The 24,254-nt window shown below is 46.0% G+C and overlaps 1 protein-coding gene across 2 annotated transcripts in view; it reads left to right on the top strand.

The window, feature by feature from the left end:
* The window catches only part of LOC146858973 (N-acyl-aromatic-L-amino acid amidohydrolase (carboxylate-forming)-like), a 174,436-nt gene that overhangs the window by 117,311 nt on the left and 32,871 nt on the right, over nucleotides 1-24,254 (top strand). For both annotated transcript variants that reach the window (XM_085649613.1, XM_085649612.1), the window contains exons 5-6: nucleotides 3,624-3,731; nucleotides 16,742-16,851. In XM_085649613.1, the coding sequence (XP_085505739.1) occupies nucleotides 3,624-3,731; nucleotides 16,742-16,851 (218 nt within the window). The remainder of the gene's footprint in view (nucleotides 1-3,623; nucleotides 3,732-16,741; nucleotides 16,852-24,254) is intronic.

Below are 24,254 nucleotides of genomic sequence, written 5' to 3'. Positions count from 1 at the left end.
GCACTAAAGATGTGCACAAAAGCAGAGCCCGATAAGAGAACTTAAGTCATCGAAATATGGCACTCCCCGGCTAGGCCAGTGACAAAATCCGTCATGTGGAACGGGTTAGTGGTGGAAATAGGGAGGGGCATATGAGGGTGGACACTGCCTCCCCTCTGGGATAGGAAACAGCCGAGGGCATGTTTAAATGGGTATTCAACACTCAATCACTGCCTGTGTGCATTGCACAGGAATGTGCGTGTGTTGATTAACACAGACAAATGACCTACTGGTAACTCACACCCCCATATCAGGGCCCTCTTCAGATAAAGGATTGCAACAACATCACATTGCAATCAGCATCTTGAACTTTGACACACAGGATAAGTGGAGTAGGGACACTATTCTGAGTATTCTCCACAAGTGACATCTGTTTCAGAAGGACTGAAGCTTTAATAAGTGAGGCAAAGGTGTTCATTAACTCTTGGTCAGGCATTCTCCCAGGTCAGGGTTCAGGCCAGTCTTCTCATAGCTACCAAGGTTTCAGATTGCTATATGTGACATTTTCATAATTTTATCGTAATTATGGGTCAGCCGACGCAATCATTTGCACAAGTTTTAAGATCTTCTTAGAGTTTCTCGGTCTAATTTCTGCTATTATATTTTTCCCTCATCTTCATTGCTTGATTTTTTTTGCTCGCAAGAAAGTGCCACTCATATTCGTTGAAATGTCACTCATAAACGCATTGAAATTTTGAAAATGTCACATATCAATCGGAAACCTTGGCAGTTATGACAACAACTTAAATAGAAACCAGAGACAGTCCAATAAAACAGGTTAATGAACTCTCGTAAATTCTTGACTTTTTCTCAGAATCCGGTATTTGTTTCTGAAATCTGAACATTGTCTTCAGTAAATCCACTCATTGGTAGCCATTCTCTTGACACTAACCTTCTGGCTTAGTTTCCTTTGGTTTTTGCTTTGTTCGCCATAAGTTGGCAGGGTATGCTCAGACGTGAGTCCCTTGCTCACTTTGCCACTGGATTCAAGCAAGCCTGGCTGAAGACGGCTGAAATGCCAGAAACCGGTCCTAGGAAGCTTGTTTCCGGTCCAGGGAAGACATGGCTTGGCAATTCGGGCTGGACTGTTACCATGAGGCACAGGGTCAGACTGATTTGCATATGGCCATGTCTGAACTGGGGTGGCAGAGTGGGCTAAAGAACGGTGATGGATTAAACCCAGATCAGTTGACTGGGGGTGAGTGCTTGCAATGTTCAACACTCTGTCCATCATTTCCTTTGGTTTTTGCTTAGTTTGAATTAAGCCAAGAAGAGGTCATTTAAAATGGGCCTGTAGAAGCACTGGCTCTTTTTTGGCCTGATCCTCTCTACCCAATTATGGTATTTGGTACAGCTGCTCTCTCTAAGTTCATGGGTCAAGAAGGTGCTTTAGGAGCTCCACATCTTCTCAAATTCTGTTTCTTTGCCATCCAGGATGATGAAGAGTGTTTTCCGTTCCCAGAAGCTCCCACAAGCTGCTTAGCCAGGCATTGTATTTTGGGACAGCATCTGTTCCCCATAGGACAGTGATCGCTTGCTTAATGAAGCTTAGAGCAACTGTTGTTGCCCTACCTTTCCTGGATAATGGTGGTATGTGTGTTAGGGAGGATATATGCAGGGAATTGGGTATGACCGGGTGAAGATTGAGTTTACATTAGTTAGAACTTTCTTCTAGTACTGTTTTAGTTTGGGGCATCACCACAGCAGATAAGTCAGGGTGCCATTCCCCTCCACTTTCGCCTGAAGGCAGGCACTTTTCTATGTTTCCTCTAGGGATGCAGGATGGGGTGCAGCCGAACAGTGCAGGATCTGTAAAACATGCTGGCCCAATCTTGCTCAGAGAGGATGCACTTGAGTTCTGCCTCCCTCCTCCTTTGTGGTGAGGTTTTCCTGGTGTGCGTTGTGGGTCTGAGAAATATATAAATGTCAGATAGTATGTGTTTATTGTTTTTGTTTCGTAGTTACCCATTTTTCAAAGCGAGTAAGTGGCCTTCTGGCGTGGAGCTTAATAGAAATTTGGATTACCCAGTGCCTGATTTATAAGTACCTCAGTCTCTCTCTCTCATGGATTCCAATGTAAGTCTTCAGGTGTTTGAAAGATTAGATTCGTTCAGCATTGTAGAAGTTCCCTATCTCTTGCTGGTTACTTTCTGCAACTCAGAGTAGGTATTCCTGGCTATGGCAGCGGAGAGCTCCAAGCAGCCTATTATGAGAGTCAGTGGGAAGGACGTAGATGAGCGGCGTCTAGTGCGGTTCTATGAACCAGAGAGGAATGGACACCCTATGGTCTGTGTTTTTTGGCCAGCAAAGAAACCATTGAGATGTGTGTGCCTGCTATATGTTGATCTGTGAGGCACCAGTGTTTGTCTTTGCCAGTCCTCTTTCATTCCACATTATATCTGATTTGGACTGCTAGCTAGTAGTTCATGAGATTAGAAATCCCACGTCTTTCTCCTCTACTGGTAGGTAGGTAGGCATGCTTCTTTGCTGTTCAGGGCTTTTTTTAACCTCCGATTTGAAATTTTCTGTTCATTCGTGGAGTTTGTCTGTTAGTGCTTAATTTGAGCCAGTGGTTTCCAGTGCTCGGCGCCAGCACTTAATTGTCAACACCTGCACTTGTCTACAAGGTGGTGCTCTCTGGCTAATTTAGAGATGACTACAAAAACAGTTAATTATTAACTGAATATACATTTAAAATGAGTAATACCTGCAACCCAAACCATTCTCTTAGCTCTGGGCATCTCCAATAGTCAGAACTGTTATACTTGTAGGAGTGTGTTGATTAGTAGTTGTGTTGTTACTATCATTGGCAGCATTGCAGGGGTAGTGTGTGGTGAAGAATGCAGTGGCCTCCTGACAAGAGCCCTGGCACTTTTTTTCACAACAAATTAAGCACTGGGCAGAAGCGTAATTTTAATAACTGCAATTCTGTCCAGCCAGGACAGAACACCCAGTAGCCATGACTGCAAGTCCCTTTGAGTGGTTACTAGGAATTCACAGTAGGTTTGGGTAGCCAGTCTGTCGGCGGTAGAGTAGATCTTAACTCCTAGTTACTGCACGTGGTGTTTGGCCCAATTGATTAGAAAGAGTGAGGCTCAGTACCTGTGCTTTATGGGTATTTATATTGAAGCCGGTCACCCGGCTGAATGCTTCACGGTCACTCAGCAGGGCGGGAAAAGATTGAGATGCACTGACATTGCCACTAATGCATCAACAGAAAAACAAATTGTAATGTTCCAGCCCAATGCTTGATGGCAGGACTTTGCAGAGTACGTGAATCTACAGCACTACTAATAGATGCTTACAGGATAGGTAGCACCTTCCTTTCATGACTTTTGGATTCCTTCAGAAGGAGCCTTTGAGCTTCATTGAACTTTTGAAGATTCATTTCCTAAGTTTCTGCTGTTAGTCTGTGTTTTTGTTCGAATTCCTAGAAGCAGCACCTCCTGCCTCTTCCTTGGACCTTGGTGCAAATGCTTAAGAACTATAAAGGAGAGTTTGGTGGTGTGGAATAAACGCTGAACAATTTTTGCATTTTTTTTCTTTCAACAACGCTCAATGTTTCTATTCTGTTTCATGCATAGCGCTGGAAGTGGGACCTCAGCCACAGGGTGTGGTGAAAGCCAACATCCTCAATCGCATGAGAGCCCTGGTGAAATGGTGCTTGGACTTCATGGATCTCTATAACCAGGGTAAGGTATGGCACAGCTCTGTAGATACATTTGCAGCTTTACATGAACACTCGACCTGTGACCTTAAGTACTAAATCTCATTTACTAAAATTAAAGACATTGCTCAAAATGTTGGTATTTGTCCTGTAGTAAATCTCCAGGAACCCTGTCCTTTTAAAGTAATCTCCATAATATGAAGCACTGTGGTCTCCATCAGGGAACAGTGTTATTTGAGTGAAAGAGGGTGGAGTTACTCATTGCAAACCACAGAACTGAAAGTTCTGTCCAAGGCAAAAATAATTTGAAAAGTCAACATGTCATTTATCTTCACCCTTTGTTTCCTTCTGCGCTTGATCGCACATTAAATAACTTGCATTGAGTTCTTGCTGTCCGAATATACAAGCAATCCTCTTCAAAATCATTTGGTTGTACGTCTTTAGTGAACTTTGTTCAATAGTACTCAATTACTTCAACACTAATTTTCTGAAGACCTTTGTCAAATGCAAGTGTTTTTCAGCTCTCTAATAAATACCCCTCAAAACAAACTATGCACAATTTACTGCTAGTGATGTCAGCTGTCTGATATCAGTTCCACCATTTCACAGAAACCACAGTAAAAAGAGTGGGACTTACAGCATTCTCCTTAAACGAAGGTTGTGTTATACCGAGACAGCCCATGTCTGTGTGGCAAATGAGGGAATTTGAAGTAAACACACACTAGGAACCCTGAAGAAGGGCAAGAGACAAGACAGTGACTATTCTGGGTGTCAGACAGCATCCCTTGAAGAGTCCGTTACAGCCGTTGTAGTTCTTCACACACCGTGAAGAGACAATCAGAAAGAACTATATCAGAGGACGGCTTTCCTGGACTAACTTAAATGACAGGTTAGCGAAAGGTTTCTGCAAAGCATGATTCTGCATGAGTCTTTTTCACGCACAAGAACAGTGTACGCTATCACAATCTACTTGAGTATTATAAGGCATGTTCGTCTCACCCCACTTTCACAAACTTTGGCCCTAAACGCTTGCGATTAATATTATGCATGCTTTCCAGGTTTTTGTATGCTCCAGATATTTTCATGATTTGATAATACATTTAGATTCCATAGACACCAAACATAAACTGGTTATATCTTTGTAGTTTGAAATAGCACTTATAAAATGTAACAAGGCAACTTCAGTGTTATCCTGTTGTCGAGATAGGCCTTGCAGTAGGGAAAAACGAATGTAAGAGTTTTTCACTACTAGGACATGTAAAATTGCGTTCCATTCTTCACTCAAAATCGTCTCGGCTAAGAAACTTACACATGGCCTAAGACTAATGGCTGTGCCTTCACCCACATACAGAGCGAATGCCATCATATCCATTTACAACAATGGGACTATCCTCATACAAGCCTCCGATCAGAATCTGGGTATCTATGATGACAGCTTCTCCTCCTTCAACAAATCTCTTGAGCAAAGTAATACTCTTAATTACTCTAGGGATGCTAGCCACTAACCATCCCTCAGGACTTCCATGAACTCTCTTTAATGAGCCACAGTCACCTGTTGACTTCCCCTCCTACATTGAACAACACCCATATGGACATAGTGTCTCCACAGCTTGGTTGCACGGACTCGCCCTCCATCTCCCGACCACCCAGACTGGACTACATCCACTCCCTGATGGCTAGATCAAACGATAGCCATAGCCCTGATTACCTCTGTAACACTTCCTTCTCTCCCCTTCCTCCTGTCTCTCGCCTAGATAATCCTATTTTTCCACGGCAAGCTCTCCCACTCTCCACTCAGATGGCAGCTTTCCCTAAACACTTTAACAGCAAGGGACCTCACACCTCTGCTAATCCTCATCCCTTGAACCTTTGTCCCCCTCCACCCTTGCTCCTCACTTGCTCCAATTCAGGCTCCCCCTGCAGCTCCCTTCTGACCAACAGCTTGGTAAATCCTCCTCTGCGGACGGCCCGCCATCTCCACTGCCCAATAGTTATGATCTCCAATCTGGGCCCGCCTCTAGGCTTAACCAAATAAATCTGGAGCATCTAAAACTCAAAACTAACATACAAAAAACTCATAAACATCACCTCGGAGCTGGCCCGTGACCTATCTTCTGACAAGACTTCGAAGTGGATACTGCAAATAAACAACCAATACCCAAAAACACCAACTCCTTCCGCTATGCTATCGATCGATCAGGGGCAGAAAACACCTGTCCAGAACTGGAGTACTTCTCCCTACCCTAACACCCTATCTAGACTCATTAGATCCAAGAATCACTTATCTGAACTGGGCATTCTCTCCCTCCTACGAGACTACAACTCCTCTCTATCGGTCAAACAAGTCTTTCATGAAACAACTCAAACTGCCCCTCTAAACCCTCCTGGAGCTATTAATCACAAGAAAATCATAGCTGAGGCTATACAATCCATTCCATCTAACCCACACAGAGTGCCCAGACACAATGCTAATGCCTTAAACACTGCTAACCTCATGCAAATCCCAATTACTCAGCCTTCTACCACTGACCTCAAATCACACCTGAAATGCATGTTGCTTAACTGTAGATCTGCTGTGAAACATTCTGCGGACCTTGCTGTTCTTATCCTAGATCAGGAATTAGACCTCCTAATCCTTACTGAAACCTGGCTTAATGACTCCTCAGATCCTATCCTTGACATCCTAATCCATCCTTGCTACAACATTATTAGACGCGACCGAGTTAAGAGAACGAGAGGGGGCATAGCCTGTATTTACCACAACAGTCTCTCAGCAAGTCAGTCCCCCTCTGCAACTCTCTCATCCTGTGAATATATGTGCATAGACATCATCAGGAAACATAGAGCACTATGAAACCTGCCCGTTTTTTACCATCCTCCTGGTGATAACCTCCCACTGGAAACCATCTCGTCCAACCTGGGTCTCCACAGCCCCCAGATCTTCCTTGGTGACTTCAATCTTCACCGGAATTACCCGAATGAACAGGCGGTGATCAGTCTCAAAAACGTCCTAGCTGACCTCAACCTAATTCAATTCTGTGATACCCAAACGCACAACTTAGGCGCGACACTTGATCTAATCATCTCCAATCTCAACTCCATTCAGCTTGAATCTGTTGACCCATGTGACTGGTCAGATCACCACTATATCACCTTCCGAATCCTAGAAAGTTGGACCTCCAAAAGAGGGCAACCTTTAAAACAAAAACACTGGAAAAGATCGCTGCATAACACAAACGTAAATGAGCTCATTTCTCACTGCAATCTGTCCCTCCCACCGCCTACTTGCATGTCCGACGTTCACGAACTCACTGAAAACTACAACAACTCCATTTTGACTACCCTGAATGCAATTGCCTCCCTTCAACTAAAAATAAGTCCATCAAAGACTCCAAACCATGGTTCAATGACAGCCTAAATGCAGATAGACGCAACCTGAGACTAATAGAACATTCCTGGAGATCTTCTCCATCTATTGATCTCCTTAAGCTTCTAAGACTAAAAGGAGTAGTGACAACAAGCACATCAGATCGGCGAAAGCGACCATCTTCAAATCCCAACTGGACAAAGCTAAAAATAGACCCAAAAGGCTGTTTGAACTGATTAAGTTACAAGCCAATTACACGCCTAACCAATCTCCTCACATCTCCTGCCCTCAGCCAAACTGCGATGAATTTCCCGACTTCTTCCTTGAAAAGTCGAGCAAGATTGTATCGGACCTAATGTCTACCCAGATCAATATATCTCTCGCTCTAGACTTCTCCTTACCAGCCCTGCCTCTCACTGTGCCCTCTCGCTCGCCTAAAAACAATGCCTCTTGGAGTCAATTAACACCCCTCAACAACACATCCATCTTCAACATTCTCTTCTTTCTCAGTCACAGAACGCAGAGAGTCAAATCCAATCAAACTCTATCCAACTCCAGTCCCTGCACTATGGGGGTGCCGCAAGGGTCCTTTCTCTCTCCCACGCTTTCCAATCTATTCATTGAATCTCTTACTGCAGTCCTCAAAGCCTCTAACATCTAATATCACAAGTATGCAGAGGACACCCAATTGTACATGAAAATCTCTTCCCCTAAAGATATTATGATACTCAATGCAACCCTGCTCAAAACCCAAATTTGGTTAACCTCCATCCACCTCAAACTTAACGCCCTCAAAACGGAATTCCTACTTATCTCGCTGTCCAAGCAAACCCCCATTGTGGAGAAGTATGTGAAAAACCTCTCTGCTCTCAACTGCACACCTCACATCATTGACTCTACGAAATCCCTAGGAAAAGTGCTGGATAAGACCCTAAACATGCAAGATCACATCTTACAAAGGAGCGTATTTCCAACTGAGCATCCTCAGGAAACTTAAACCCTTCCTTCTCCATGATGACTTCAAAGCGGGGGTGCAAGTGTTAGTCATCTCACTGTTGGAATACGGTAGTGCCACATTCTGCGGACTACCGAGATACGGATTAGCCCCCCTCAGAGCATCCCTGCATGCGGTGGCTAAGCTGGTTCCAAGAAATCCAACCACATTTCTCCTGACCTGAAATCTCTAAACTGTCTTCCGTTTGAGGCAAGGACTCGAATACTAATTTGCATGTATGACTCGTAAAGCACTGCATTTCAACACTCCTCTGTACCTGGCAAATAAGCTCGAACTGTCGGGCGGTGCCCGTTCCTCAAGGAGCTCCAGCGCCTTGCTTCTCAAGCCAAAGAAATTTAAAAAACTGAAAACCTGTGATCGTACTTTCTCAGGTATTGACCCGAGAATTTGGAACTCCCTTCCTCCGGGAACTAGACTGATTCTTTCTACACTTGCCTTCAAAAGGGAAATGAAAACATTACTGATAAATACCGTGCTGAGCTAGAAACTTTTGCCCTTTTGTCCCCTATCATGTACCTTTTATTAATTGGCAACTGTATCCCCATTGCTTGCCTCTTTTATGTAAATGTAAATGTAAATTGATACTTGTATAGCGCACTACTCACCCGCAAGGGTCTCAAGGCGCTTGTACGAATACCGCTGTGGAACCCATCCTGGCTTTCCCTGTGAGGCGTCCACTCCTGGGCACCCCCAAGGTGGAGGCCAGGCATCCTTAGCGTTGTGGGGGCCGTTGTGGAGATTAAGCAAGCTATTGCCCAGAGTTGCAGAGTGGGACTCCATGATTGGAATGGCACCGAGGCGAGAATTATCAGGTCCGTGGAATTTTTGAGCCCAAGACCCGCCGAGGCGGGGAATTGAACCCTGGTCCCGGGCTAGACCTCTGCATCAGGGTCTGCCGCTCTAATCATTGAGCCACACTTCTCCACTCATTGAGCCACACTTCTCCATCATTTTGTTGTCATTTTTTACCGGCTGTTATTGCTTTATATAATTGCTTTATATCATTATATCGGCTGTTATTGCTTTATATCACTGCTTTTTGGGTTCCTCAACTCTTATGTAAAGGGCTCTGATACCCACTAGGGTCATGTTCGCTTTACATAAAACTTTTTAAATTAAAACATTTAAAAATGTACTGCCACTTTACTAAGAATTTATAAGTAAATTAAATATGCCAATTTGGTATAAGCCATTGTTACCATGTTTAGAGGAGAAAGCACAAGCACTTTAGCACTGGTTAGTAGTGGTAACATACATAGAGTCCTAAGTCCAGCAAAAGCTAATTCGGCAAGCATAGGAGGAGGATGGCAACAAAGTATGAAGAAGATCCTGCAGAAAGGGCAAGTCCAGAAAATACTAGTAGCGATCCACTCATAATAACTGAATACAAGCAAATCAAGTGCAATCTCATGGACTGCAGATCCTCTGCTCTTAAGCTCATAGCCACCTAATTCAGCTCTGCATCCCAACCCATAGTTAACTCCCTACTTCCGCAAGTCTGTCTATGCAAGGACGGTCCTGATAAGACAGGTAGTATATTGTATGTATATGTAAAGAACACCCATTCTGCTGCTACATCAGAACTCACTCATTTTCTTCAAATGTCTCACAGTGACCATCCCTAACAACAGTGCCTTGCATCCTAGCTTGAGCGTTCAATATTTCCCTCCAGGTAAGGATATAACTGAAGGCAAACTTATGGAGCTTATGGCTGATCAGATCCTATCCTCAGAAAGCAGTCCCTTATTGGAGATTTTAGCATGAATTGGAATCAAAAAGTGAAGTGCAAGCAATCAAAGGAAATCATCTCTGACAACCTTACCCAGCACTGCAGCAACAGAAATTCATCTGTCACTAAAGATGAATGTTGTAGCTCTGGGGATAGACAACAAAAGCCTCTGAGTAGACCTTAATGATCTTGAGAGTATGTGGCAAGTACATTTTACAGGCCCTGAAATCAGGGTATCTTCGGTAGGTAAACTGCAACCATTTCCTTAAGCTTGACCCTATGCCTTATAGGTAACCAATGCAACTGCATTAAAATAGGGTCAAGATGAGCTGACCTGGGGATGCTAACGATTAAATGAGCCGCTGCACTTTAGATCAGCTGCAGTTTTTCAACATTTTCTCTGGGGAACAATATAAATTGCACTCCCTGGAACATGAAACCGCATTTTCATGAAAGGGAAGATTGTTCAAAGTTTCTTCGATTTAAAAAAGGAACATGAATTATGTTTGCGTCAGAGTATCCAGGTCTAAGTTAAAGCGGGACATTTTGGTCATTGGTACCTGGTATGGGAGGTGGGTCTATAATAAATGGTTAGGTTAAGTCTTTTGAAGTCATAGACCCTGAGTGGTAATCAGAAATTTACTGTCAGTTGGATTTAATTTAATTAAATTTGCCTGATTTTACCAGTGGGTCAAGTGCATGTTTCTACCAGAGTGGATGAGTTCTCGGTGGTGCAGGACAAACCAAAGATCCATTGGGTATCTTCTGCGTTCATGTAAAACCTAGCTCCATTTTGATTGAGATCTTTTGCCAGCAGATGCATATCAGTTTTTATAGATGAATAAAAGGTTGGGGAAGGTATTGACACCTGAGAGACACTTCAAATGTGAGCTTTGTGTTTAGGCTTGAACGCAAGTAGTGTCACTGATTGATACAGTTATGTCCAATATGAGATCCATCCGCTTGATACAGACCCTTTGATGCCTGCATTTACGAGTCTGTTAATAGGAACAGTTTTATCGAAGGCAGCAGATAGGTGAAAAATGGCTAATGCACAGACACCAACACTTTCTGCAGGTCAGTGCAGATTGAGTACTGAGAACAAAACTAGCTCCTTGCTCCTTGGACAAAAGCCTGCATGGAAAGAGTCTGGTATACCATTTTCTTCCACATAGCTCTGAATTTGAGAGAACACTACTTTTTCCAAGAGCCTTGCCCAGTACTCCAAGAGACAGGAATCAATTTTGACGCCTGGGAGCTGTTTATGGATAAGTGTTCTTCATTTAGCAAAAGGCAGAGATTCAGAGGAGAGCTGGAAGGGGGACTTTTATTGATAGCCTCCATTAGTGACTCTTCAGAAATAAATGACATTTCTTGATTGGTAGTGTGGTTTTCCAGGCCGCAATCTACAACACTTTGTTAGTTTAGATACGGTCTCATGTATAATGGTCTTGATGGTGTTTATATTTTTCTTTTGGAAATTGCGGTAAGATTTTGCATAGTCTATCTGAAGTCTTCACTTTACTTTTGGTTATGAAAGGCGGCTGTAAGTCATCAATGGTTCTGTTTAGTTCTTTGGTTAATCTATTTGCTTGCTTTAACCGCCTTTTGAACCACACTTTGCTTCTGGGATAGGATCCCTGTATGTGTTGGCTTTTATTAAATAAGACTTTTTGAGGGCTAAATAATAGGTTTTACTTCATTGCCTCTCATGTTGTAATGGTGGTAGCTTAAGTTTTTCCAGGTCTGCAGCAAGTTATAGGTTATATTTACTAAGTGAATTTCTTCTCATGTAAAGGAATAATGCTGTCTAATACCCCGTATCGAGATTGGTTGACAGTGGGTTCAAAGGCCTTGCGATCAAACTAGACTGGTTTCTGTTCTCTTTCTCTGGAGTTATTTATTACCTCTGAGGCAATTGAGTCAGAAGAGGTATGGTTACAGTATCTTGTTAATGAAGAGACACTAGCCATGGCAGGGAAGTCGATATAAAAGGATATGGTTAAATGATCAGTCCTGATCAGTGGAATGGGCTCTCCAACTACAATTATTTGGACAGTAGCTGCATGATAAAGATTTCAAATCAGTCTTTGAAATCGAATATTGCCCCTGATGGATTGTCCAACCACACATTTAGGTCTCCTAAATAGGTTAGATTATTCCTGCGTGGTCAGTAAGTCCCAGTTTGTTCAGTTGGTAGGGAAAGGTTAAATATTGAGGCTTGTGCAGGGTTTTACATTTAGATCTACATTTTACGTGAGAAAGCTAACCAGTTGGATGCGGAATCGTAGGATATTACTTCATCTCTCGGAATCAAGGCATTACGAGTAAAGACAGTGGCTTCTACCCCTGGTGTCTTTACTCAGTCTACTTGTTTGATTTTAGAATTTGTAGGCACTCATTCATTCATTTAAAAATAAATCTGAATGAGGTGACAGCCTTATTTCTGTTAGTAGAGACTACAGACAATAGATCCAAAAAAAAGCGGAACAAAATTGGCCGTGTAAGGAAAAAAAAAAAGATTGAGTGAGGCACATGAGGTCAAAATCGACGGTAAATTTGGAGAATCAATGACCACATATCTTTTTTTTTAATGTTGAATTGGATTTTCAAAATGTGTTCAGTGTATTATTTTATGTTATGCTAAAGCTTATATAGCGCATGTGACTTACTCCCAAAAGAGTATCTCCGCGCTCCAGTGAACAAAAAGGAAAGTAAAAAATACAGAAAAGACAGGTTTTCAGCAGGTTTTTTTTAAACCTTTCAAAATCAGAAAAAGATGGACTATGGCGAGGAACGCTCTCTAAGGATAAGGGGCTAGGTAGGATAATGATTGACCACCAAACCTAGAGGTTCAGATGTGGCAATGACTTATTAAAAAGGCTTTTTCCTTGGACCTCAGATTTCTACTCGGACATTACCGAATGTGCCTAGCTAGGAGGTAGGAGAGGCTCACTGACCGGATCGAGATTGGCCCAGGCGTACTGCACCACAGAACTATGGATCCTGGCCCTTATGAAGGAGGTCACACCTGGTGTAGTTTTGCAATTTTTCACACCTGCCAGACAGACGCTTCTTTTTACGAACACCACGAGCATACTTGAGCTAGCTCGCATCACGCCTATCACAAAACACGGCGACAGGAAGCATATTTCTCTTCACCGTCCCAGCAACTACAATCGCCCTGAAGAAGTTCATTGCTTAATGAACGAAACGCGTTGGCTGGAACTTTGTATTGTCGGATGACATTGAAAATAAAGGATTGATTTTGATACAACAAAAACAAGTGAACAAAATGTATTGAAAAGACCACCTGGGTAGTGCACCACTCCAAATTTTGGGGGAGCCAGGAGAAAGTTCATAGAGAAGATGAGCCACCGTAATTTATACCACCTGTAATTTGGAAAGAAAGGTGTAGTTAGCCGCTGCTAGAAGAGCATTTCCATAATCCAGGAGACTCATAATGTGGGCCTGGATCAAAGTTCTCCTAGACTTTATCGGAAGCCACTTGAACACTTCTTTAAACAATTGCAAGGTGCTGGAACAGTAATCACAAAAAGAAGAGAAGAAACCTAATCTTGTATGGACAAATTGTTATCCACCCAGAAGCCAAGATTTGTAATTACACTTTTGGGGCACTGAACTCGACCTAATTCAAATTTTGAAATATATGCACATTTCTCAGTCAAACTAGATATTGACTGATACCGGCCCCCAATCATTAATATCTCCTAATTGGTTGGGTAGGTACTCACTCTTTCCCAACATGCATCATTCTCCGTTGGTTAGTAGGTTAAGAGACTCATTCTTTTATAACCTGCATTCCTCTTCACATTTCTGTCCCACAGGTCAGAGGTTGTATGCAAACGTGGATAGGCAAGATACAAATCCATTGTCACTCTCCTTGGATTGGTTAAACCTGTAATCATGGGTCCTTTTTTAATCCAGTTTTATTAGGGTGCTTTATAAAGGGGCACCATGTGAGCATCTTGGTTACTTGTATATTTCCAGATGCCAGGTGATGCATGCAAATATTTTCTTCTTCAATACCGTGTTGCAGGGTGCTGAGTCGGTATTGGTTTGAATATCACCTGGAGTATAAGCCAAATTCACGTCGGGTGATCTTTTAACTACAGTATTTTGGCAGCAACACGGATGTAACTAGAGGTTACGTTTTGAGTAGAGATTGGTGAAACATGAGTATATGTGTGATGCGCAGTGAAAACATTGGCATTGGCAGAGGCCAGTGTGAGGTATGCTTCTTTTAGGATGAACAAACTTTTCTCACACCGTTCAGTTCCCCTGAGCCCTCATAATACCATGTTGTGTACAGGACTTTTGTAAAGTTGTCATACGCTCTTAAGAAGTGTTGTGGCACGGACAACAGAGAATGTAAGTAAAGTTGTCTTAAAAAGAAGAGGGACTAGGCACGTATGTATAACTACAAGAAAGCGAACAGTTTTCGAACAGCATCCTGAATGCAAAATGGTAAACTGCGACCTGTCAGGAGGCCATTTTAAATAGTCGGCACCAGAACTGAGAATGGCTTTCCCAAGATATGATTCTTCCTAAATCACAGCTTCTGCATGCAAGTATGGTGAACGGATTAATAGGCTTGAGCGTGGTGTATTAAGGGATGATTATCTCAGCCGCCGCAGGTAATAGCGGTGTGGTGGGATTTCGAGAGACGACCACAAGCAAAAATTTAATAAATAATACATTTTACCTCAAGGTCGTCTCTCGAAATCCCCTCAAAGCCTCACCGCTCTTACCTCCAGCGGCTGCGGCTTGGAGGTAGAGCTTCAGGCTCATTGGGTTGACTACATATCATCACAGGACTGCCATCTTACTCTTTTTATTCTGTATGCTCCATTTAAGTATGCTCCATTTAAGTGAAGTGCATTGAACACATCATCTGTACCATCCGACTAGGGATCATTGGATTGAGGGTCACCAAACGTTTGTCAAATGTACGGCTATGGAGTCTTGAATTTTAGCCAACAGTCAGGGGCGACATCAGGTTTAAAAGTGGTGTTGAATGCATGAAACAATCTACTCGGCCAAAAAAAACAAGGGCCGACTGAAAATATTGATCACTACCAAGTCTCTATTCCTTTATGACTATTGACATAAAGTAGTGTGATCAGGTTTTTCATGGTATAGGACACTGCTTAAGAACAACACAGATAAAAACTGTCAAGAGTTGTGGAAAAGTCCTACAGTAGGACTATCTCAGACATTGTCAGCAGGCGGGGGCCCTGCGTTAAATGAATTGAAAAAGAAGTTTGAAACCAAAGACATTGCCATGCCCCAAGTACACTACGCATGGGTTTAAATGGAACTTGTTGCTTAATTAACAACCTGTGAAGATGAACCAGAACTGGTGCCTTAATAGTGTTGCCTTAATAGCATCTTTGGCTAGTGCTGGAGATAACATAATTGTGTCCACACTGTTCATACGTGGAATTGGATTAACCTGGCTTCTAGTACATCACTTTCCTAGTATTATTTAAACATGAGTCTTCTTGCACCCTTTAAGTACTTATCATTGCTACCTGTCCACCACATAGAGGCATGGTACACGTATCTACATTGCTGTAGTTTCAGTAGAATGGATTCCTAAACTATATACAGACAGATTCCGTTTCATAGTCATTTCTGCACTTGGAAATAGAATTTTCTAACATGTACTAAGTAAAAATGCCCTTACTAGCCAACTGAGCCTTTTTAAAGTCCTGTGAACAAGGATCAAACATGTTGGCTGTCAGAAGAAGGAAATGGCCAACTATTAATTCACCATTTGCCTTGTTTATAAAAAGCTATACAAGTGATTATTATATTTATGGCCAAGCTTAGAATAACCATATTGTACTACCTAAACATACGTATTCAGTATGTTGCCATATGTACTATCACAGTTTGATCTAAATATGTTTGCCCTTCTGGCACATCTACATGGGGTTTGATGGGTGACGAATACATGGCAGAATGGTAGACTGGCGGAATGTGCTCAGGCTAAGCACCATTAGAGTCTCAATACAAGGAGTACTAAAAGTATCGTCTTGGACTTCCCATTTCCTTGGGTGGGCATCAATGCTACTCTGTCGTGACCCTTGTTAACGTCTGTCACCATATTTGAGGTGTGTATTAAAGTATTTTAAAGCTTTTTGATGAGATTTGAGAATGAGCGTGAACTCGATTTTCTCTGACAGGTCTCCGCAATGCGTCCACCACAGCCTCATACTTACCTTTAGGGTGTCAAACTCACTGCACTTCCATGTTTACATATATCTCCCTCAGAGGTGTGTGGCGCGTCCCTCTGTAACACTTGCCATTCCTCTCGGTCCCCCATGGATGTCCATCATAGTCTAGTCCTGATCTCAATGAGTCACACTCAGCTGTGGTAAGTTGAGAGACACCACGAAGGAGAAGTATTTCTATATTTAAAGTCTCGTTTATGACATACAGCTTCAGTCACGGCAAGGAGCGGCGCACTCTCAGGATCCAACTCAGAACTGACCGCAGTTGACTGAACTCCTAAGGACGCACACTCCATGCGCAGGGCAAACAGAACACAGCACGAAGAACATTCTAATAAGAGAATAGTAAATACAAACCCATTACACCCGCACTCTTCCATATTTTCTCTGAATCTTCCTTGTTCCAGAGTTACCACTCTTCTGGTTTTCTGTGAGTCCCAGTTACAGTGTGGTCATGTTCTTGGCAGTCTGGAGCTCCCCATTCCATGTCCCCAGATATTAGCCTCAAAGTGTAGCCCAGGATTTCACGCATCTCTCTCTCTCTCACACCTCTGCATAGGGTCGATCTCGTAGCCTTGTGTCCTGATTCCTCATGTGTCTCACTCGCCCTCACCCCTGTGTCCATGCATCTACCTCACCACCTTGTCCTCTCTCTCCACGCCAGGTGCAGAGTTCCCCGCTTTCGAAATGGAAGCATACGAAGTGCAAGAAAGGGTGGACTACCCCCGGGACGAAGCTGGACACCCGCTGGCGGTCATACACTCCAAGCTGCAGGTCAGTAGGACGTTTCTTTAAAGTTTGCAATGCTCAAACCTTGCCGGTTAGGCTAGCAGAGCACACGCAGCAATGCAGGGAAACACAAATGTCCGTACCCCAGACAACATAGAAATTACAATTCAAAAGATTGTAATTGTACATTTATTTATATAGCGCTTAGGACCCCTGACGAGGGAATGAGCCTAATATTAGTAGGTTAGTACAATTTTTCTTTCTTGGACATTAGTTGTGTTTTATTTGTTTTCTTGATTTCATCCATGTGTAGTCAAGATTGGAGTAGAGATAGAATGATAGGACTGGATTTGAAAAGATGAAGCCCTAAACAAAATAACTGAGCAGCTCGAATAGAGGGCAGAAGCACTTATAAGAATTGTGTATTAAAACGAAAAGTATACAGCTCTTTGCAGAAAACCATAGGAGTGGGACTAAGTCTTCAGGAAGATGGAAGGGAGTGCAACAACCTAAGGCAAATGTCAGAAAAGCAGTTTTTCAGAGCACAAGACTCCGTCCTTTGTGACATACAAGGCAGAAACCAAAGCTTGCTAGTAGTTTACACCAGCCACCTACACCTTGTGGTTTCGTCACTCTCTGAAATGGGATTGTTGGAGGATAAAGCGCTTTATAAGTTAGGCAGCCTGAATACAAGTGTACGCTGCCTTCCACAAGCAGTGACCTAGATATGGGAGGAGGGTGCTTGGGCTTCCCAGAGCCTGCAGTGAGATGAACTACAGTATGAAATGGCGCACAGTGCTTAATTTGTACAAGAATAAGTGCAGGGGCCCAAAGCTTTGCTCAGAAAACATGACCGGCGCTATAGAAGGTTCAAGTACAAAGGCTCCATAGTCTTGATTCCACCTCATGCCTCCATCATCCATAAGCAGACATTCCCTGCCCTTGTATCTTACTCTTGCAGGTTCTATTTCACCCCTGCTTTGCCACAGTTCGAGGCATGTGGGCTGCTGAATTCATATCTGTGCATAGATCGCCGCCTAGTGTTGGGTCCGGATGATTGCACATTGTTGTCCTGGAAGAGTCTTCGAAGTATCACGAGATAGGTGGCTCCTCCCCTGGACTACAGTGCGCATGGGCATCCTCTCCATCCTTAGATTGTTTTTTTCCGCCATTGGGTTCGGATGTGCTTATCTTAGCTCAAGTTCGGAAACTTTAGTTTAAGGCCAAAAGGCCTTTAGACCTCGTCGGTATTGTTCCCGTTCGGTATCGACCAGTTTATTTTGTGTTTTAGCACCTTCTTCACGCTTTTCGGATCCGATTCGGTCCGAACATCGAACTCCGATCGACGATGGAATCGAGGACTCCCTTCAAGAGATGTCCTTTATGCCATGCGAAATACCCACACGTCGATGTCCATCCGGTGTGCAACAAATGTCTCTCACCGGATCATGATGAGTCGAAATGTATGGCCTGCGCCCGGTTCCGCTCGAAGAAGACTGCGGAATCGACGGGCAGCGAGATTGGAGGCACAGCAATCGGCGCCTGCCCCGGCCAACATCTTCAGCACCGAGGACGAAGAAGCAGAGAGCGTAGAAGACATAGACTCCAGCCACGCTTCCGAACATGACTCCCGATCGGAAGACGATGATGAGGTGATCTTTGAGGACGAAGACGTCGTCGAAGAGGTAGGAGACTACAATGAGGCCCTTGGGGCCGAGGAAGATAGCTCCAGCGAAGAGCTAGGCCAACCTGTCGATACGGAGGCCGAGAGACAACGTCGTCATAAGGCTCAGGTCGAGGGATCGCCTGCGGGCCTTACCTGAGATCAGTCACACGGTTCTTCGGCCCCGCCTCAAGGCCCGGCCTCGAACATTTCACAGGAGCCATTAATATCGAAGACGACTGGATTTCCTTCAGCGAAACCGTCCGTCGCTCCGGTTACATCGAAACCGAAAGTGAAACAAGTTGCGATCGGATCGAAGGCCTCGAAGCCCTCCACTCCTTCGACGCCGGCACAGGTCATCGGCACCGAACGCACCAAAAGAGATTTCGGTGCCGAGCTCACCGCGACAGGTCCCGGCGCCGAGCCAAAGAAGAAGGCCCTCGGTCCCCACAAGGGCCTCGGCCTATGGCACCAAAGATTACGGCCCAGCCCACCAAGGTCAAGGTGGTCGATCCGTCTGCGTCGACATCGAAGGGTGCGGCGCCTGCCAAATCATCGGCTCCTACGAGCGTCGATACCTACCTTCGGATCGACGACCCAAAGACTGGAAATAAGTCGGATACCGCTTCTACGCCTGCCTCCAAGGTGCCTATCGGTTCCAAAGCGCCATCTGCGTTCCCCTTGCCACAGGTCTCAGCGTCGTTGCAACGCATCAGGGACCGGGCAACCCTCCAACCTACGTCGGGTCCCGAAACGCACAAGGCCGCAAAATCACACTCGGCGCCGGCGCACATCACATTTGGATTGCCGCCGCCCAAGGCACCAAAAATGTTCGAAATTCGGACACGTGTCCACCAAACACAGTCACTATCCACTGGACAAATCGATATCGAGCCTTCACAGGCACACTTTATCGACGCCGACACTGGTAGGCTGATGCTCCGCAAGCGGAAAATCACACCAGAGAAGGGCTTGGACTCATACAAGATTCCTTTGAAACAAAAACTGCCGGCAGGTTCCGCACCAGTGCTTCATGAAACCTTTCAACCCTTCCTTCAGGACCCACCGTCCTTTTCTCCTACGCATTCAGAGGCAGACGCCGGAGAGGACTATATAGGGGATGATACCACCTACCCTGGGGATATCGATCCTGATGATCACATGCAAGACCCAGATCAGGCATGGGATAACCCCACCGACCAGGATAACTGTTAGACCTGGCACCATTGGCGTGGGTCACCCTTCCATTTTTGTCTGTGCCTCAATGTGTTTTGTGTTGGTGTTAGCTGCTCAGGGCACTGTGCCACTGCCATCCAGTGCCACAGTGCAAGTGCTCCCTATGGTAAAATGTATTATGTGAATTGACTTCCACGTTTGGTTTATTTGGTTTACTATCAGTCCCTAGTAGAGTGCACCAGGGGTGCCAAGGGCTTGTATATCCAAATGCTGCTAGTGGGCTTGCAGCACTGGTTGTGTCACCCACCGAAGCAGCGGGGTAAAATGTGTCTAGGGTCTGCCACTGCAGAACCTGCGCGCGGTCTGGTACCGTCGCGCTGACTGAGCAAGTGTCCCCACTTACCAGTCCCTAAACCTTCCCTTAACTACATGTTAGTCACCCCTCTGGTAGGCCTAAGCGCAGGGTGCATTGTAGGCCTAAGGTAGGACATGCCCTGGTGTGTGTGGCATGTCTTAATAGTGAATTACAGCCATTTTCGTTTTTCACTATTGAAGGCTACCTGCTCTCCATAGGCCAGAATGGGCTGCTGGGATCGCTCCACGCTGTGACCCCAGTAGACTCAGAGAGCATGGTAGAAAGTCATGTTTAGTATGCCTGAACTCGGGATAATAAAATACATCTTTTAGTAAAGGTTATTTTAATATCCTGGGTTTGCAAATGCTACTTTTAGAAAGTTAGCCTTTGCGTGCCTGACCATCTCAGTCCGCCTCTGCTGTGGGTGTGTGTTCTGCCTAGCAACAGTACAGGAGCAGGGCTGGGGGATTCCAGGAGACAGGTTGGCTGCCAGGTGGTGGGTAGAGATATTACACCAGGATGGGTGGGAGGAGTACACCCTGACTCTTGAATAGACCTGTGCTCTGCCACCACAAAGCCGGCGCCGCCCCCTGTGGAGCGGCTGATGTCTCTGCCCTGCTGCTGAAAGGAAAGAGCAGAGTCACCAAAACAAAGTACTCCAGAAACTGGACTGAGCCAGGCCCAGGCCCCCTGGCGCTAAAGAACAAAAGAATCACTGTATAAAAGTAGGAGCCTGGCTCCTATGAAATCAGATCCAGATTGAACCACAAAGGAACTCTGCCCGACTAGAAGGACCTGGAAGAAGCTGAAGGAGGAGTAACTTTCCCTGACCTAAGGGACTGGCCTGCAGTAGGTGCCTTGCTGAGGAAGGAGAGGAAAAGACTGAAAGAGACTTTGCACTTTGTTTTCAACTATCTCCAAGGGCTTGGAAGAAGAGCTTGCCCCCTGAACTGAACCCCAGGACCAGTGGGTTCACTGTGTCTCCGCTCGTCTGAGAATTCGAGCCGTGTGCTTTCTCCCGCCGGAGTGCCCTGCGCACCTTCGCATCCCTCCTAGGGCCGTGACACCCCGAAGCCTGGCCGCCTCCACTCGCCGTGAGCCCCGCTCTACCTGAGTCGCTCTGGACCCATCGAGTCTGGCCGTCCCGCTTCCCTGTCACCTGCCTGCTACTGGAGCGCGCTTGGTGCCCTCTCGCCCTCCCGCCGGATTTCTAGTGGGGAAGTGAAATCCAGCCTCGGACGGCCGCCCGTACGTCGTAACGTATCCGGCCGCCCTGCTTCACCTCCCAGCCTGAGTCTGACCGTGCCGCCCTCCGCAGTGACCTCCCGCACAGTCCGTGTCGGAGGCCCTGGGCCGCACCTGTCTACCGAGAGCCGCCCGCTGAATTCTTGATCCGGAGACCCACGAGGTGCAGAACCTGCATCTCCCCCGAAGACTCGTCCAAGCACATCGCACGTTCCCAGGTACAGTGAACTTTCTATCGGACTCGGGGTCCGCAACGTTCTGATTTCCCCGTATCACTGTATCCCGGGTGCCTTGCGCATCATCGTGACTGGACCGACTCGAACCGAGCCCTGCGAAGCGCTCGTGATCAAAGAAGTTACCAAAGAAAAGAACAGTGCCTAATTATCATCTTGTGGCTTCCATTTCGCAACCGTTATTGATGGTCTTGTACATGCCTGCGTAACCAAGAATCTTTTATATAAAGCATCCGTATTTTTGATACAACTTACGCCTGGTGTCCATTTGTGGGGGATCGTTGTGGTTTACTGTGTGTGATCATAAATGCTTCACTGACTAGCGCCCTGAAGTTTAGCCCTGACTGCTCGCGCCACACTACCTATAGGGTGAGCAGGGGTTGTTCTGAAGGGGTAATTCTCTCGCCCTGAATAGAAGAAGGGACCACTGCTTGTCACAAGTACCTACCTGTGCCAACCAGAGGTTCCCCATTCTAACATTGGTGGCAGCGGTGGGATTTCGAATTTGCATTTATGATTTACATACAGTGAATTATTGATCACCACGTAGAGCAGACCTATAACGCAGCCACAGATTGATTGACAGTTGTTGCTAAAGAAGAATCTCCACCTTAAGAAACCATGCCTAGCTCAGTCAGTGGAGGCGGAGCGTCCTCTATATTCTCTGGAGTTGATGACATCGATTGGGAGCAGGAGGCACTGAGGAAGTGCACCAATGATGTCCTGAAAGGATATCTCTCCAAGTACAGAATTAAGCAAAGTGGACTAACGACCAAGGATCAGTACGTGAAGGCGCTGAGAGCCTGGCACGAATCAAAGTTTCCAGAGAATGCACGAGAGGTGATACCCCCAGAAGGTGTTTTTGAGCCTAGCAGAGGCCTGTCGCCCGAGGAGATGGCCGACAGGAGTGCTGCACGAGCACATGAGGTGGAGATGGCAAAACTACAAATGGAGATGGAAAGGCAGAAACTGGCCATGGAGCATGAGGTAAAAATGAGGGAGTTGGATCTCAAGGCCAGGAGTTTAGACAACTCACCCTCTGGTGGCAGCAATTCAACAGAGTCAAGGGTGCACATTCCTAAAGATGTAGTCAGAGAATATTATAAACAGGATGATATTGGGCAGTGGTTCAGGGCCTATGAAGTAGCCATGTCCTCCCACCGGGTCCCTGAGAAGGATTGGGGAGCGGGGTTGTGGGGAAGGTTCCTGAGTGAGGGGCGGGACACACTGCTAGACCTCCCCTCTGATGTCCACACATCCTATCCACACATGAAGGAGGCTCTTATGACAAGGTATGGGTTGACTCCTGAATTGTACAGACAGAGATTTAGGGATTGCACCAAGAAACCTGGTACCACTTATGTAGAATATGTGACCTTTTTTTGCAGAGCGCTGGATGGTTGGGTGAAGGGTAGCAAAGTGAATGATTACCAAGGGCTGTTTGATTTGATTGCATGGGAGCACTTGTCGGATAATTGTTTTCCTGAGCTACGCCAACACCTGATCGATAGCAAGCTGTCCAACCCGAGGAAGCTTGCTGAGGAGGCGGACCGCTGGATCAGCACCAGGGTCCACAAGGGTCCCGTGGGAGGCCCCGCCAAAGGTGTTCAGGGTCCCCAGCAGAAGGGTGGGGGGGACAAGGGTAAACAGAGGGAGTTCTACAGAGGGCCCCAAAGTAATTCCCAAGGGAACCAAGGGAAAGGTTCTCAGCCACCCCCACCCCCGAAGCAGACCGGGGCCCCGACAGGTAACCCTGTTCAAAGAGGGCCCCTCAGATGTTACAAGTGTAACAACCTGGGGCACATTTCCGTGGATCCCAAGTGCCCCCTGTATGGTAAACCAGCACCCTCTGGTGCTCCACCCCCCAAGCAGGTGAATAGTGTAGCCTTGGGGAGGGAGATAGATGTCCAAGGGGCGGGGGATCCCGTACAGATGACCCTAGTCTCATTAGGAGACAGTGAGATGGTCGCTGAGGCCCAGCTGCCCCCCAATACTCAAAAGTATGGGCAGTGGGTGACCATAAATGGCAAGAGGGTGGGGGCTCTTAGAGATACAGGAGCCAGTGTGACTGCTGTCAAGCAACACCTGGTGTCTCAAGAGCAGGTTGTCCCACACGCATTCTGCCGTGTTGTCAACGCCGACAACACAGAGAGTCAGTGTCCAATGGCTCAGGTTCCCTTTGAGTGGGGGGGGGTCTCTGGTACTCTGCAAGTGGCTGTGAGAGAGGCCATGCCTGTTGATTGTCTCCTAGGTAACGATTTGGAGAGCTCCCCTTGGGAAAAGGTGGAGAAGACAACTCACCTGCGGATGGTGGGCTTGCCTGATTGGGCGTGCGTGACCACCCGGTCGATGGCAGCCGGTAGGGGTGTTGAAGGAACCCTGGAGCCTGAGGGAGAGGCCCAGGAACCGGCCTTAGAGAGAGGGCCAGGGAGGCACGGGAATCCGGCTCCTGAAGTTTCCACGGCCCAGGAGGAAGCAGACCTTGAGGGGGATGCCCTGGAGCCTACCGGGGAACAGATAGCCGAACTGGGGGACCTGCCTGAGCTGACCCATTGGCAGCAAGAAGGAGGCCCCACCAGGGAGGAATTCTGCAGGGAGCAGAAAGAGTGCCCCTCTCTAGAGGGTATGCGGCAGCAGGCTGCAGCCCAGGCCAATGGTGATCAGTCCGGAACTCACTTGATCTACTGGGAGAACGACCTCCTATACTCAGAGCCTAAGGTTGCTGAACCTGGGTCAGCCCGTGCGCTGGTGGTACCCCAGAAGTTCAGAGCCTTCC

This window comes from Triturus cristatus, chromosome 3_2, assembly GCF_964204655.1.
Source record: "Triturus cristatus chromosome 3_2, aTriCri1.1, whole genome shotgun sequence".
In the NCBI taxonomy this organism is placed as follows: Eukaryota; Metazoa; Chordata; class Amphibia; order Caudata; family Salamandridae; genus Triturus; species Triturus cristatus.
The sequence above is the reverse complement of the archived record's forward strand: the minus strand, read 5'-3'. Positions and strand labels throughout refer to the sequence as shown.